The sequence below is a fragment of the Lipotes vexillifer genome, unplaced genomic scaffold (genome assembly GCF_000442215.2).
Source record: "Lipotes vexillifer unplaced genomic scaffold, Lipotes_vexillifer_v1.1 scaffold4, whole genome shotgun sequence".
Lineage (NCBI taxonomy): Eukaryota > Metazoa > Chordata > Mammalia > Artiodactyla > Lipotidae > Lipotes > Lipotes vexillifer.
Window position 1 is genome coordinate 828090 of NW_006785876.1, and position 17385 is coordinate 845474.

Here is a 17385-nt window from a genome sequence, read left to right on the forward strand (position 1 = left end):
GATGATTTCTGTCTTAAGTTTTGTTGACTTTGAAAAACAAATAACTCTAAATAATGAGCACTTTCTAAGAATCCATGATTGCTTTATGGACAGCCAAAGATGATTAAAAACAAAATGTCACCTTTACTAGGTATAATGGAGGGGAAATAGAATTAAGGAAATACAGCCTATAATATTTCCAGGTAATAAAAGGCAGCCTTTTTTATAAATGCAGATGCTCCTTTTTAATAATGGAAACTGTTTTTCTCTTTTTCTAGGTGGAATCTGTGTTGAGACAAGGGCTCACAATATTGACATGGTCATCTTTAACACTAGAAAGCTTTTTTCAAGAAGTTGACTCAGTTTTGGATATGTTCAATCAACTCTTAAAGAAGGTATGATGGATACATTTTTAAAAACTACATACATTAATACTCAGGCTGTAAGTAATGGTTTGATTATCTATGAAAGCTCTTTAAAGGGTGTGACTTTTAACTAAAAGAACATCCATTACGTTAAAAAAAAAAGCTTTATGTTTCTTTAACTGATTGGGGGCCTTTTCATTTAGGGTTGCCTTGTTCTTGTCCCCAGATTACCTTGCCATTAATATGTTAAAACAATGGTTCAACACCACAGCGTAGTTTAGAAAATGGAATAGTTGTAGACTGTGGAAGGTGGCAGGATGGAGTGCTTACATTTTGAGGCATCTAATGTTAATTAGATGAGGTAGTCATCCAGTTGGAGACTGTCTATTGATTTCTGATATGTTTGCTACATGAAACGTGTATCTTTTTAGATGTGCTAGTCTGTCTGTGGTGGCAGCATAGTGTTATAGACAAAACCCAGAGGCTTGGGAGTCAGATAAACCAAGGTAGGATTCTTTGACTTTCACCAGCTGTGTGTTCCTCCCTGGGTTACTTGACTTATCTGAGCCTTGGTTTCTCTAGCTGTAAAACTGGGATAGTAATGATCATGGGCTGGAATGAGGACTGAAGGAGATAATGCATATGAGGCTATGGCACATGTTGCTGCTCAGTTAAACTTCAGTTCCATGTCAAGCACAGATGTACTCCTAAAATTCCCACCAAATTATGCTTGGCTCAGGATGCAAGTTTCCGGATATAGCCCTCTAAATCAATTTATAACTCAAGGGCATTTTAGATGAAAGAGGATTTTTCTTCTATGTGTGTTTTCTCATTGGTAGATCAATGACTTGTGTGAAATGCATATTGATACAGTTCTAAAGGAGATAGCCAAAACAGTGTTAATTTCCCTGCCGGAAAGCGGTGCTACCAAAGTGGAAGATATGTTGACACTCAATGAGGTATGCATTTATGTGTTATATTTTATTCATAGAAATATTGGCTCATAAACCTAAAATGTGAATTTGCAATCTAAACGTAGAAATCTCTGTCCATGGCATTTAGACATTCTGGGGGCTTTTTGGACATCCTCAGCTCCAAAGACTTATAAGGTATCAACAGCTCAAGCCCAGGGTCACACCTTAGACATTATCTTAAAAATGTCCTCAGCCTCATGCTGGAGTCCCCTTGGGTCCTGTCAGTGCTCACTGCTCTTCTTCCTCTGTGCATGCTCCCAGGGCAATATCATCTACACTCATGGTTTTAACTACCACATCCTTTCCCCTTAAGTCATCCATACACCTGGGCATCATCCAGCCTCCTTTCCTCACTTCCATCCCCAAACCCAGTCAGTCTTTTAGGGCTTAGCCAGGTTTTGCCTCTTACTAAGATTCTGCTTGAATTGCCTCTTCTTTTCCATACCTACTACCCTTTTCTTAGGTCATGCTTTTATTTATTTATTTTTTGAGCAGAGAAAGGTTTATCACAGGGGCCATGCAAGGAGAACGTGTAGCTCATGCTCAAAAAGCCTGAACTCCAGATCAGGCTTTTAATGCTCATTTGAGTTTAGCATGTGATGTTGTGATCTAACTGGTTTCTCTGCCCCCATATTTGGCCCCATCATATCCATCATCCTCCACCTTGCCACCAAAGCTGATTGTGGAAACTCCCCAGCTTAAATCCTTCAGTGGCGGTGGCACCCACCTAACCTCCTCAGCATCACATTATAGTGATCTTATTTGATTACCTATTTATCCTCCATTGGCTCAAAAGCACAAAGACAGGAACCCTGTCTAATCATTTTTGAGGCCTGGCATATAACACAGTCTTTCTCAAAAGCACTCACTTTATGTTTCATTCAAAACGTAAAGTGAAGGCATTTTTTCTTTCTTGCCTGCCTTGTGCTTCAGCTACACCCACCTTGCTGGTTTGGGTCACCTTGCTAATGTCCTTTTCAAGACAACCAAGGATGGCTCCATCTCAAGGGATCTAACCTGACCCATGGGAAACAGGTGCCTTTGCCTCTCTTTCTATGGAAATGCAGCTTCTTCTTCCCAGGACACCTTTCTGTGCCTTTTGGGCAGCCAGCCAGCCTCTTGTTTCAGGACTACTTAGGCATGGGGAAGCCCCTCTATTCCCAGATTGTAGAGGTCATGGATCAAGGACTCTGAGTAGCTCTTTTGAAATTCCCTTCACTTATTTCTACCAAATCTCTGTCAATGATCAAACTTGCCTTTTATAACCTCAAGGTGGGCAATGTGCTGAGGGTTACCTCCCCTGCTACCTTTGGATAAACTGCCTTTTTCATAATGTGTAGGATCTTAAAAGCATTTGTTCTCAGCATTGGGGCCTTGGCTGTAACAGACAGCACTAAATGACCAATTATAACATCCTGTGTTCAGAGTATGCAAGTTTAAAATGATTATGTCTTCCTGGCCATTTTTCTCTTTTATCATTGTTAAGCTTTTTATCCTTAAAGTCTATTTTGTTTGCTATCAGTGTAGTTATACCAGCTCTTTTTGGTTATTATTATCCAGATATATCTTTCTGTATTCTGTTATTTTCAACCTTTCAGGGTTCTCCTATTTTAGGTTTTCTCTGGTAAAGAACATTTAGCTGGATTTTGTTTTTAATCTACTCTGAAAAATCTCTGTTTTTAAAAAATCTGTAATTTTAGTCTATTCACATTTATCCTATCAATATATTTGGGTATACTTCTACTCTCTACCCTCTTACTTTGAATTTTCTATTTACCCAAATTTACTTATCTGTTTCTTGAAGTTACTCTTTATTCTTTTTCAAATAGATGTGGTCTTTTGTATAATCTTCTTCCTTTCTCTTTTTAAAACTCTACTTCTTCATTTAGATATTTAAAATATATTTTATAACAGTCCCATTATCTGAAGAAATTGGAGGTCTAATTCTGCTCTTTGCTGTCTCTGTCAAATCTTGCTCAGGGTGGCTTGTGTCTTCATGTTTTTAATATTTTGGATTGTGAGCTAATTTGCACCTGTCTGTTTAGTTGAGAGCCTGTCTCTTTTTATTTGCTCCTGTGTGGTATCTAGGAGTTTTACCAACTCAGTCGATAGTTTGAGTTAGTTTCTCACACGATAGAATTTCCAAAACTCCAAGGTAGTATAGATATAATCTCAAGTCCTAAACCTGTGTGAGGTGAGCTAGTGGTTGTAAATTTCCAAGGGAGACGTTGTCTGTCTACCCCAGAGCCTCAACCAAGGTTGCTATCTATGCTTGAGACCGTAGCCCTTTATTTGCCTGGTGACATGTGGGGGGAAGGGGAAGGGTTCCAACCTCCTACCCTTGTGAAGGGATCCGAGGCCTCATGTGGCTTTTTGGTTATGGGAAAAAAACCTACAAAAGTTGTAGCTTCAGCTTTCTTTTCATTTTAGGCCTATGTCTTTTTGTGTGTGTGTGAGATATAATGTGTATACAGCAGATTGCACAAATCTTAAGTGCACTTATTCAGTGAATGTTTACATATGACACACCCTTGTAACCTTCTCCAAGAGCAAGATTTTGTTTTTAAAGACTTCTTTATTATTAATTTATTTATTTTTGGCTGCATCAGGTCTTAGTTGTGGCCCACAGGATCTTCGTTGAGGCATGCGGTGTGCAGGCTTCTCTCTAGTTGTGGCATGTGGGTTTTCTCTTCTCTAGTTGGGGCACATGAGCTCAGTAGTTGTGGTGCGTGGGTTTAGTTGCCCCATGGTATGTGGGATCCTAGTTCCCTGACCAGGGTTTGAACCCACGTTCCCTGCATTGTAAGGTAGATTCTTTACCACTGGACCACCAGGGAAGTCCCAATCCAAGAGCAAGATATTGAACATTTCCTTCACTGCAAATGATTCCCTCCTGCTCCATTCCAGGCAACAAACATCCTCTACTCCAAAGTAATCACCATTTTGGCTTCTGTCACTGTATATTAGCTTTACCTGTTTTTGAACTTCACATAAATGGAATCATGCAGCATATATTCTTTTTTTGTTTTTGTTTTTGTTTTTTTGATGTGGACCATTTTTAAAGCCTTTATTGAATTTGTTGTAATACTGCTTCTATTTTATGTTTTGGTGTTTTGCCCACAAGGCATGTGGGATCTTAGCTTCCCTGACCAGTGATTGAACCCACACCCCCTGCATTGGAAGGCAAAGTCTTTACTACGGGACTGCCAGGGAAGTCCCACAGATATTCTTTATGTCTGGTTTATTTTGCTCAGGGTCTGTGAGATTCATCTGTGTAGTTGTGTGCGATAGTGGGTTCTTTCATTCTCATTCATTGCTGGCTAGTATTTAAATTTCTGAGTTTATTACAATTTATGTATCTGTTCTACTGTTGAAGGCATTTGGGTAGTTCATAGCTTTTGATTATACACTGAGCATTCTTGTACATGGTTTTTTTGTGTGTGAACCTAAGCACCTATTTTGGTGGGTATATTCCCATAAGTGAAATTGCTGGGTCATAGTCATAGATCATGAATATATTTAACTTTCGTAGAAACTTTCTTTTTAGAGTTAATGTGTTTGAATTAGGAACCAAACAGGTTCACACATTACATTTGATTCATATACCTCTTAAGTTTCTTTTTATCATCTCCCCTTTCTTTGCTTGTACCTTTTTTATTGCAGTAAAATATACATAACACAAAATTTATAATTTTAACCATTTTTTTAGTGTACAGTTCAGTGGCATTAAGTACATTCACAGTGTTCTGTAACCATTACCACCATCTGCTTCCAGAACTTTTTATTATCATCTACACAAGAACTCTGTACCTATTAAACAATAATTTCCCATTTCCCTCCCCTCCACCCCAGACTGTGGTAACCTCTATTCTACTTTCTATCTTTATGAATTTGCCTATTCTATGTATATCATGTAAGTGAAATCATACAACATTGTCCTTTTGTATCTGCCTTATTTCACTTAGCACAAGGTTAATCCTTATTGTAGCATGTATCAGAATTTGATTCCTTTTTAGAGCTGGATAATATTCCATTGTATAGATATGCCACATTGTGTTTATCCATTCATCTGTTGGTAGATGTTTGGGTTAGCTATTGTGAATTAAGCTAGTATGAGCACTAGTGTATAATTATCTGAGTCCCTACTTTCAATTCTTTTGGGTATATACTCAGAGTGGAATTACTGGATCACATGTTAATTCTGTTTACCTTTTGAGAAATCACCAGTTATTTTTCCATGGTGGCCATACCATTTTACCTTCCCACCAGCAATGTACAACAAGGGTTCCAATTTCTCCACCTGCTTGCTGACAGTTGTTATTTTCCATTTATAAAGATTAAAGCATTTTTCATAATAATCTGAATGGGTATGAAGTCTCATTGTGGTTTTGATTTGCCTTTTCCTAATGACTACTGATGCTGAGCATCTTTTCATGTGTTTATTGGCCATTTGTATATTTCTTTGGGGAAATGTCTATTCAAGTTTTTTTTTTTTTTGCCATCTTCCTTCTTTTAATGCTCTTCATTTGTTGAAGAAATGGGATCATTTGTCCTATAGAATTTTCCATGTTCTAAATTTTGCTGATCATATCCTAGTAGTATGATTTAACGTATTAACATATTCTTCTATCCCCTGAGTTTCCTGTATATTTTAATTAGCTCTGGAGGATTGATTCAGTTCAGGTTCAATTACTTTTTCTTTTCTTGACTGAATAGTTCACAGGTGACACTGTGTACTTCCTATTGCATCACATAAGGAGGCACATTTTATCAGGCTGTTTCCCTTTTCGTGATATTAAGATTAATTAGTGGGCTGAGGTGCAGTCAGCTTTATCCATTATTATAAAGTTTCCCACCAACCTTTCACCTGAAGAGTTTAGCAGCCTTTGATTATTATTGCCTAGAGCCATTATTGTTGCCTAGAGATTGCAACTTGTTGATTTTCTAATTTTAGCATTTATGGATAAAATATTTCTATAAAGAAGAAATTTCCCTCATTATCTGGTTGGTTACTGTGAAATAATGTTTGTACAGAAAAGTCAAGTTCAGTGCTTCAGTTTTTCTTTTATATACCAGTTTTCAAAATAATGAGTTGGCTCACTAGCAACTTCTGAAATACCCATTGCGGTTTAAATTATTTAAATATCATTATGAATATATGGATTATTATATATTTGAGGGATTCAGTCCATTGCAGTCATTATTCTTTTTTATGTTTAAATTTTCTCATCTTTGTCCAGTGGAATTCTACAGGCTGGCTTCTATGTTTTTGATATGACTCCAGTAGTGTTTGAAAGCTTTCCTGCTTCCTGGAACCGTAGGAATTCTTAGGCTTATCTTGCACATTTCCTGCCCCAGATGTGGGATTCCTCATTTTTCCAGTCAGCCTTCATTCCTTTCAGTGTTACTTGTGGAAAATGGTATTTGGAGATCACAACCTGGGTGCTAGGAAAGGCACTCATTGTTAACTTTTAGCTATTCTTATAGCATTATTTCTGCATCTCTAACTAATATATTGGGGTACTATTTCTTGAGTTGGCAAATAGAGTCTGCCCTATTTCCTGGGCTCTGTGTTATTCTAGGAGGGAGAGCCCTTCAAATGCTGTGTGGGTCTTTTTTCACCAATTGAAAATTTCCAAAAGTCTCCTGTTTCCTGCCTGGGGATGAGGGGTAATTTCCTCCTTGTCATTCTCCTCTCACTCATTCTAGAATCTGACTGTATATACTTCATACCAGGTCTTACTTATAAATGAACAGCATATGAAGGAGTAGGGAAATTTCTACATTGGTTTCCTTCATTTTGTCCCCTTTACAGTGAAAATCATTTCTATTGGTATGTGCGCATAACTGTTCTGACCCTATCCACTGCTCAGTGGGGTGAAATTCACACTACCAAAGAAAATTTACTTTGAACATACGAACAAAAAACTTTCATGTGCATAGAAAAAGAAATAAATCACACAAACGAGGCAAATTAGGATAGATTAAAGGTGACTGAGTGTGAATGTGCTGGTTACATTGATGACACAAGTCAAAATACAGGAAGTGGAACTTTGAAGAGCACCTTTGTCAATCAGTATGCCCCAGTCACTTGCCCTAGAGGGATCTAAGATCTAGTAACACATGGGCTGCCTTCCCACAAGCCTATCACTAGGTAGACCATTACAGTGAAGACAGAATAACATATGTAATGACAAAGCAAGTTGGATAACACTTTGGGCAGAAATCAGTTTTGGAAACATGCTATATATAACGCTAATTTTGGGGGACAAATTTAGTTTGCACTAACCAGTGGTTTCAGACAATACTGGGAACCAGGGCTATTTGCAGTAATGACAAGTCCTTCTTATCTTGGAGCACCTAATTGTGGTTGTAGGACAGATTATGTTATTAAAAAGCTACCTTGTGTTAGCTTCAAATCTGTCCTTCTACTCTATGACTCTGCAAATTACATTTATCCTTGGCCAGCTGGCTCCCTTTTAGGCTTTGCAGTGGGGGCGATAGGAGGCTGGACAAGAGAGAATGGGCGCTCCTTCCTGTTTTGCCTCTTGTTGCTGACACGTTTACATGAGCTATAGCTCTTCACCCTGGCAGTGGCCATTAGTTCCAGGCCCTAGGTTTTTCCAGCCTTTCCGGAATCAGCCTTGTGTGCCTCTCAGATGTACCAGCTTCAGGAGGTCCCTCTCTGAGCTTCTGAGCCAGCAGCGCTAGCCAGGCACCTCCCTCACTTCCCAGTTCCAGGTTCCAATAACTGCACCCTCCTCCGTGGGCTCCCCCGCACCCCGGAACGGGCACTGCTTCCTGCGGTTACTGTCCCTCTGTGACCTCTGTGTCCCTTTTTGCCTTTTTGGTCATTTAATAGCTGTTTAACCAATTTGTTATATTAAATTTTCTCGTTCTGTCTGTTAAAATAGCTGGTGTGGCATCTGTTTTCCTTATTGGACCCTGATTAACATAGCTGTATATTGGTAGATAGACAAATGGAATAGAAAATTCAGGGAAATATTATGATCCAAGTTATGATAGGAAAACACCGGGAAATACATGAAAGGGTATTAAAAATTCTATCAGCAAATTCACCCTGGCTCCATGGAGACAGAAAGTAGATTAGTGGTTGCCAGGGCGGTGGAGATGGGGGAGTGGGGCGTGACTAATGGGAATGGGGATTCTTTTGGGGTGATGAAAATGTTCTGGAATTAGATAGCAGTGATGGTTGCCCAGCTCTGTGAAGATACTAAAAACCAATGAATTGTGCACTTTACAAGGGTATATCTGTGTTATATGATTTATATCCCAATTTTTAAAAATAGGAACACCCCCCTCCCCACCCATAAAATCAGTTTGGCTGCCTTCCGGTCCATCCCCGGCCCACTCCTCGGCGTTACAGTCTGTTCTTCACTGACTTGTAAGAATGGTCTTATTAATCTTCAATGACTAGTTAGTCTTCCCAAGAAGAGATGCTTTACTTTGTGTGGCCCCAGCTGGTAGTGACACCATATAGAGGCAGTGTTTGCAGTCTGTTGTGCCATGGCATTATTTTGTCACTTGTTAAACAAAAAAGGATGGCTGGGCCACTGGGTCACCAACTGAGACAGGAAATTTCTTTGCAGTGGAATGTGTACATCCAAGTTTCTTACTCCTGGCTTTTATGGCAATGTGAGTTGTCACGGTTATCTGAGATGATCTAATTCACCAAGGACCAAATGTGAGTTCTTTGATCAGGGTTCAGGTACTAGGATGGAGCTGGGAATATTGTGTATGGGACAGTGCCAGTGAAGATCCCAGCAAGGTGAGACACCTCAGGAGTTGCAAGGGAGAGAGTCATCAGCACTGCTGGGGCTGAAGGTACCAAAGAAGGAAACAGTGCTTTCAGAATCCAGTAAAAGTGGGAACCATATGGGAGGGCTCATCCCGTAGGAGCTGAGTTTGTGAAGAGACGCGGCCTCTACCAGAGACGCAGCCCTACCGTCCTCTACCAAGGAGGGAGTGAGAGTTACCCGCCCTGCAGCTCTCTTATCTTCTGCTAGTGCTTCCCGTTGGGTCACGCCCAACTGGAAGTCAGAGAATAAGGGAGCCCCAGGAGGCAGCTTCCCTCTGCACAGAGCAGGGCAGAGAAGAGCTGAGAATGGGTTGCAGGGGGCAAACGGAGAATAACCAGCACCTGGAATGCCTGGCAAGATGGCCTTGACAGAGTTGCAGGGATTATTTATAGTTCTCTGAATTAAAGTCATGTAAATAGTTTGCACAGCCAGAGCTCTTGGTACATTGCTGACTGCTTCTGCATCCAACTCTTCTTTCCTTCTGGTTCCATGGAGAAAGTTCCCACCTCTTTTCAAAATTGAGGTTCTCCACACACAGGCTGTAGATTCCATGCCTTTGTGCCTTCTTGGCAACCTTACTCCACCAGTCTTTCTTCCTCTTCTAGGTCTTCAGCTTTGTCCTCTCTACGGGACCCTTCCCACCAGTAGTCTAATATACTCTCCCCTTTTCCTTGCCAACAAACGAAAACATTTGCATATCTTCTTCATTTCTTATTCACAACTAAACTTCTCCAAATGCGCACACATGCTGCTTTCACTTTCCCATCTCTCATTTCCCTGCTCCATTTCCTCCCCAGTTCCTGCTTCAAATTATTTCTGGTACTAGCTATTATTTTTGACAACTTTATTGAGATATAATTCACATACCATATAATTCACCCATTTAAAGTGTACAATTCAGTGGTTTTAGTATACTCACAGAGTTGTGCAGCTATCACCACAGTCAATTTTAGAACTGTTCATCACCCCCAAAGAAATATCATACTCATTAGCAGTCATTACCAATTTCCTCTCAACCCTCCTAGCCCTGGGCAGCCACTATTTTACTTTCTGCCTCTACAGATTTGCTTATTGTAGGCATTTCATACAAAGGAAATCATATAGTATGTGGTATTTTGTGACTGGAGCTTTTGTCACTTAGCACAGTGTCTTCAAAGTTCATTCATATTGTCCCATGTATCCGGACTACATTTCTTTTTACTGCTGAATAATAGTGCATTGTATGGATGGACCACGTTTTAGTTATCCATTCATCAGTTGATGGACATATAGGTTGTTTCCACTTTTTGGCCATTGTGAATAATGCTGCTGTGAACATAAATGTACAAGTTTTGCAAGGACACATTTTCATTTCTCTTGGGTGTATATTTAGGAGTGGAATTGTTGGGTCATACGTTAACTCCAAGTTTAACCCTTTGAAGAACTGGCAGACTTCTCCAAAGTGGCTGCATTGTTTTACATTCCCACCAGCAGTGTATGAGGGTTCCAAGTTCTCTGCATCCTTGCCAACACTTATTATTTGTGTTTTTGATTATAGCCTTCCTAATGGAGTAAAGTGGTATCTCATTGTGGCTTAAATTTGTATTTCCCTAATGGCTAGTGATGTCGAACACTTTTTCATGTGCTTATTAACCTTTTATGTACCTTCTTTTAGAAATGTCTATTCAAATCCTTTGCTCATTTTAAAATTGGATGATCTGTCTTTTTATGTTTTAGTTGTGATAGTTCTTTATATGTTCTAGATACTAGTCCCGTATCAGATTGCAAAATTTTTCTCCCAGTCTGTGTGTTGTCTTTTCACTTTCTTGATGGTGTCCTTTGAAGCCCCAAAGTTTTAAATTTTGGTGATGTCCAATTCATCTATATATTTTTTTGCTGTTGCTTTGCTTTGGTGTCATATCTAAGAAAAATTTGCCTAATGCAAGATCATGAAGATCCATGCTTATGTTTTTTTAAAGAGTTTTATAGTTTTTGCCCTTACATTTATTTACTTTAAAAAATTATTTATTTATTTTTGCCTGCTTTGGGTCTTCGTTGCTGCGCCCGGGCTTTCTCTAGTTGTGGCGAGTGGGGGCTACTCTTCGTTGCGGTGCGCGGGCTTCTCATTGCAGTGAGTTCTTCTGTTGTGGAGCACAGGCTATAAGTGCACGGACTTCAGTAGTTGCGGCTCGCAGACTCTAGAGCACAGGCTCAGTAGCTGTGGCGCAAGGGCTTAGTTGCTCTGCGGCATGTGGGATCTTCCTGGACCAGGGATCGAACCCGTGTCCCCTGCATTGGTAGGCAGATTCTTAACCACTGCGCCACCAGGGAAGTCCCTCGCCCTTACATTTAGATCTATGCTTCATTTTAAGTTAGTTTTTGTGTACGGTCCAAGGATCTAGTTTCATCATTTTGCAAGTGGATATTCAGTGGTCCTAGCACCAATTATCAAATCCCGTTAACTTTATTATTATATAGTATTGGAAACATACAGAAGAATTTATGTGACATCTTCCCACTTATTCCTGTGACCCTGTTTTTTTAACATAAAAGCTGACTTTATGTTATTTTGTCTAGGTTTCCAGAGATATCATGGGAGTGCCAAGATAAACATATGTGTTTAATCTGTCATGTTTGACTAGTAGTTTGGTTTCTTTCTTAGGGATTTCAAAGCAAGTGGAGGGGGTGTGTAAATAAACACGTGTGTCCAATCTTCCATGATCAGCTGTGAGTGTCCACTTGCTTAACACTTGTTTTCCTTGCTAGACTGAAGTGGCTCTCAACCACCATTGTCATTCCAAAGTTTAACACTGTGTTGAATAAATTAGAAAGGGTGGAATGAGTGAATGATGGAGCAAAATCTGAAGAGTTCGTGGGGGTGGGGAGGATCAGAGAGTGTCGTCAGGTGGGAGGAGGAACACCGTTTCCCCTGAGACTGAGAAAAGATGAAGATGGGTTCAGATGCAGATGAGGTGGTGTAAATCGGGGGGACAAACTTGCAAGTCTCTCTCTCTCAGTCTAGTAGCCAAGAAAGGAACACATGAAGGCAGTACAGAGGGAATATGGGCTCTCCCAAGACTTATCTGGGGAGAGGTTGCATAGATAGGCTCGGGTTCCTTTGCAGAGGTGATTTTGAAGGCCCAAGTTGGCTGCTACCATTTACTTTTCTCTTTCCTGAGACGCATGGACATTGTATGTTAAAGGGCCTATTCAATTTTATAATCCAGTTTTCTTTTCTGAATTTAGTTCTCCACTTCTTCCTAAAGCCTTTGCTGACTATTAGAAAAGTTCAAAAGGCAAAAAGCACAGGCTTTTAGAATCACACAAAGCTGGTTTCAAACCCCTATTCTTACCACCTACTGTGTGACCTTGGGCAAATTTTTAATTCTTTCTGAGAGTCAGTTTTCTCATCTGTGAAATGGGTACAGTAATATTACCTATCCCAAGAGGTTGTCATTTAGTTAAATGAGTTCATACACCTAAAGCTCTTAAATTGATGCCTGGCATACAACATCATGCTCATTTAAAAACCTTATCACATTTGAATCTCAAAACAACACTTTGGATTGTCCTTTTCATTCTTTTTCTTTTTTCTTTTAAATAAATTTATTTATTTATTTAGCTGCATTGGGTCTTTTGTTGCTGCATTGGGGCTTTTCTCTAGTTGCGGCGAGCGGGGGGCTACTCTTTGTTGTGGTGCACAGGTTTCTCATTGTGGTGGCTTCTCTTGTGTCAGAGCACGGGCTCTAGGTGCACAGGCTTCGGTAGTTGTGGCACGCAGGTTCAGTAGTTGTGGCTCACGTGCTCTAGAGCGCAGGCTCAGTAGTTGTGGCGCACAGGCTTCGTTACTCCGTGGCATGTGGGATCTTCCCGGACCAGGGCTCGAACCCATGTCCCCTGTATTGGCAGGTGGATTCTTAACCACTGTGCCACCAGGGAAGTCCCTCGATTGTCCTTTTTAAAAACCATTTCTCATTTTCAACTTTGACATCTTCATCTCCTAGGCCTTCAGTCTTCTTTCTTTTTGCCTGTATGAATGGGACTGTAGATCTCTGTGTGTGAATGAGTCAGGTAAGGTCAAAAACTTTGAATTTGCGACTTCCCTGGCAGTCCAGTGGTTAAAACTCCACGCTTCCACTACAGGGGCGCAGGTTCGATCCCTGGTCGGGGAACTAAGATCCCGCATGCCACTTGGTGTGGCCAAAAAAAACTTTGAATGTTTCTTCTTTCTCCTTTTCTTTGCTTGAGACTTAGCAGCTGTCTCAAGCTGCTTTTAGCCATTGACACTTTGGGGTCTGAAACATTATGCTATTGGCCACTATCTCTAGGTATTTTCAAATGGCATTAGAGTGTGATAAGTTGAAGTCATATTAATAAATTTCACAGTAGTATTAAGTATCTGGAAATTAATAGTCATTTCTTTATTTAATAGACATACACAAAGGAATGGGCTGAGGTTCTAAACCACAAAAGTAAGCACGTGGAAGAAGCTGTCAAAGAACTTATATCAATATTTGAGACTATTTATGAAGTTAAATACAGTGGGAAAACAGCAAAACAGTTACCAGGTAATGTGGCTGGTTACAATGTTTGAATCACAAGTGTTACAGATACGTTCTCAAGTAGGCACCTTGTGCTTAGCAGGCACCAAAATTCCAGACTCCCAGAAGGAGAGCACATGTTCAACATAAACCACACCGTTTGCAGTTCAGGCACAGTGAGCCCTTTTTATGAATTAGGGAATGGTGGGCACCCTTCTGAAATCCAGGTTCATAGATACTTACTGGGGACCAACCTTACAAGCAAGACCTTCCATGGATAGCAGTCTCTGGCCTGCTATGTTAACTTTTTTTTTTGGTACAGCATTCTACCATGCTGGCTGTCACACTGTGAGGGGATGGCATCTAGTGAGTAGAGGCCAGAGATGCTGCTGAATATCCTCCATGGCATAGGACAGCTGCAACAACAAAGCCTATCAGTAGTGCTGAGGTTGAGAAACTCCAGCTTAAACAAGTATTCGCCTCATCTCTTCTTTCTCTGAGAGGTTTTCCACTTAGTTTAAGTAGTTTTCATCAGAAGTATCAAAAACACGAACATGTCAGCTTAAGATGGTAAACCCAAAAGGTAAACAGGTATTTTAGAAAGAGAGCCTGTAAAAAACCCCTCTTTAAATGTTTCTTAATTCTGGGTACTAATACAGAGTACAGTATATTTAAAGAGTGTATTTCTTAATAGAATGTTAATTCTGTTGAGATGGATGATTTAAATTGAATTCAAGGGTGATTACCCCCAGCAACAAATTTTTAATTTTTAAATTAAGAATTTTTTTAAGAAGGAGCTTCCTAAGAAGTTTTGGTTATATAGAATAAACCACATGCCAAGTATTAACTGTTATATTTTTATCTTTTATCTATAGAACAGAGAAAACATGTTGTTTTTGGAAGTGAAACAGAAGAGGGTGAAAGTGCTGATTATGAGACTGATATTGTGCCTGAGGTTGATGTTAATGATAAAGAAGATGAATTTAAAAAGGTATTTATTGTAAAGCAACCTTATGCAATTTCACAGAATTATGACTCATAAGATTGTAGATAACCCCAAATGGTGGGGTTTTTTTTTCCCAGGCAGTTCTGCAAGCAGTCTGTGTGGATTTGTAACAAAATCCAGAAAATAGAATTTTCAATTCTATACTGTAGCATCTGACAAGATACAGCAATCCTTACAGTTTTCCCCAGCACTGTCAACTTTTAATGCTATTCTATCAATTACAGTTTATATAGTTATCTCCCCCTATTGTGACTGACCGTGTTTTCTTATGTAGTAAATGTCACATCTGGGATTGTAGTGCCAATCCATTTGACTCAAAGTGGAGAACTTTGTTCTCAGTTATTGTTTTTAATAGAATTACCTGTATTGCAAGACCGGGTTTTGATTCTCTTGGGGTCCAGGGATCTGCCTTTTTTATTAACACTGTGGACTCTCCCGCAGGAGAAACCCCAGGTGGGCAGATTCTCACATTATGCTGAGCTGTGTTGAGAATGAAAGTTGAGGAGGAGACATGGGGATTCTTCATCCTTCTTAGGCCTTCTTAGGCCTTCTGGTCGTGCATCAACTCTCAGTGCCACTCCCACATTTGTACTAATTCCTGCTTTCTCCTGCTCCCGTCAGTTTTCTTTTAATCCTCCGTACTCATCTTTTCATTCTTTCTCCATTTTACATTCTTTTACACTCTCTAACCCCTACCCTAACACAGTCTTGGAAATAGACAGCACATGTTTGTTTCACTTTCACCTTCTGGCTCAAGGATGCTATCACTAATTGATCAGGAAACACTTTCCCGCTGAGTCTAGATTTTAGCTGTAGATTGCTTCTCAGTACCATGCACCAGGCAGCCGCTTTCAGTTGGTGGGGGTCAGCAGGAGAGTTCTTCGCTTCCAACTGCATTCCCTTTGACACTGGCTGGGGTCCTTAGAGCAAGACTGAGTACCATCAGAGCCTCTCAAAATGGGAGATCACTGAGAGCTGCATCAGTGCAGACATCTCCTAAACAGCCTCTGCCTCTCAAATCCATCTTCCACGTCGCTTCCGCAGTGGTTTAACGCAAGCATCTGATTATGTCATGCCTGCACTTTAGCCTGGTAGTTGACCAACCTGATCATATTCCTCTTTGTTCACACCTGATAAGTCTCCCTTCTGACTCAGCTCAACCTGACTGGCCCACCCAGACTCAAAGTGTCAGGGTGTAGGGTGGAGAGGAACAGTGTGGCCAGAGCCTGGCTCCGGATGTGTGAATCACTGTGCAAGCAAGACGTAGTGCCCAGATTCCTGCCCAGGCTCAGTATTTATTCTGTGCTCTGACCAGTAAATGTGGCTACTTCTTCTCTGGTGGGAAAGAAGGGCTTGCAGAGGGGGACAAACCATGGTGCCAGGACGGCGGCAATTTCATCCCATGTATTTTGGTATCATACATTTTAAAATATGTTTATCCACCAAGCTGAGATTTTTGAGGTTGGAGACTACATATCCTCTTGTGCCCACACCTCTAAGCATTGAAAAGTGCACCACACTTAAGTGCTTCAGTTTTGTTGAGTGAATTATTGAATATTGAGCAAACCAGGATTATTTTCAATTAGCTGTTTTTGAATTTTGGCTTTTGAGTAAGGCCTTATAATTTGCTAGGGTGTTTATGAAAGCACACCTTTCATGTATTCTTACTTGTTTAAAAAAACAAGTAATTTAGGATTGAATTTATTTCTACAATATAATTGAAATTTTATAGTTTATTATTTTTCATCTTTCGCATGTCACTTCTAATATTGTATTATTGTTTTGGGGGTGTTAGAGTTTTTATTTTTTGTACCAAATTTAATATGATATCTCATTACAGGAATGTAAAGAGGTCTACGCTTTTTTCTCTCATCAATTACTAGACAGTCTTCAAAAAGCTACACGGTTATCTTTGGACACAATGAAAAGAAGAATATTTGTTGCCAGGCAAGTTGAAAATATGCTAAATATGTCTGGTAATACTATCACAACATAACGCTAAAGCACTTTTTATTTTTATTAATTAATTTTAATAATTGTAAAATTTAAAACACGGCATTTATGAAGAGACTGTATGAAAACAAGCATGTAATACTGCAAGAACAGTGATAAATGAGCAGCCATGTTCCTAGCACCCAGGCCAAGACAAAGAACACTGAACACTACCAGTACCCTTACTGGTCCTTCCTCTGCTCACCCGAAGGTAACCACTATCCTGAACTTGATGTTTATCATTGTCTTGGTTTGCCTGACAGTTTACCCCATGTTTGTATCATTTAATTTGCCTGTATTTGAACTGTGTTCAGTATTGCTTTTGAGATGCATCTATGCTGATAGATTGGGCTGTTTCCACTTTGGGCTATTGTGAACATTCTTGTGCCTGTCTCCTGCTGCACCTCCTAAGAGTGGAATGGCTGGGCCCTGGGCTGTATGCGTGGCTCAATTTACCAGGTAGTGCCTAGCATGAGAGTGCCTATGGATCCTCATCCTTGCACACAGTTGGTGTCATTCAATTAAAAAATTGTTGCCAGCATATAGGGTGTGAAATGGCGTCTCACTGGGATTTAAATCACTTAAATCATTTTCCTGGTTACTGATGAGGTTAAACATATTTTCATGTTTATGAGCCATTTGTGCTTTCTCTTTTTAAAAATTTGCCTTCCCTTCCTTCCCTTCCCTTTCTTTCCCCCTCTCTTCCCCCCTCCCTCCCTCCTCCTCTTT

The 17385-nt window shown here is 40.0% G+C and overlaps 1 protein-coding gene across 1 annotated transcript in view; it reads left to right on the forward strand.

Annotated features, from left to right (window-relative positions):
• The window catches only part of DNAH8 (dynein axonemal heavy chain 8), a 332081-nt gene that overhangs the window by 54391 nt on the left and 260305 nt on the right, over positions 1 to 17385 (forward strand). Inside the window, exons 19-23 of the mRNA XM_007458310.1 lie at positions 258 to 374; positions 1184 to 1303; positions 13550 to 13685; positions 14534 to 14649; positions 16505 to 16611. Coding sequence (XP_007458372.1) covers positions 258 to 374; positions 1184 to 1303; positions 13550 to 13685; positions 14534 to 14649; positions 16505 to 16611 — 596 coding nt within the window. The remainder of the gene's footprint in view (positions 1 to 257; positions 375 to 1183; positions 1304 to 13549; positions 13686 to 14533; positions 14650 to 16504; positions 16612 to 17385) is intronic.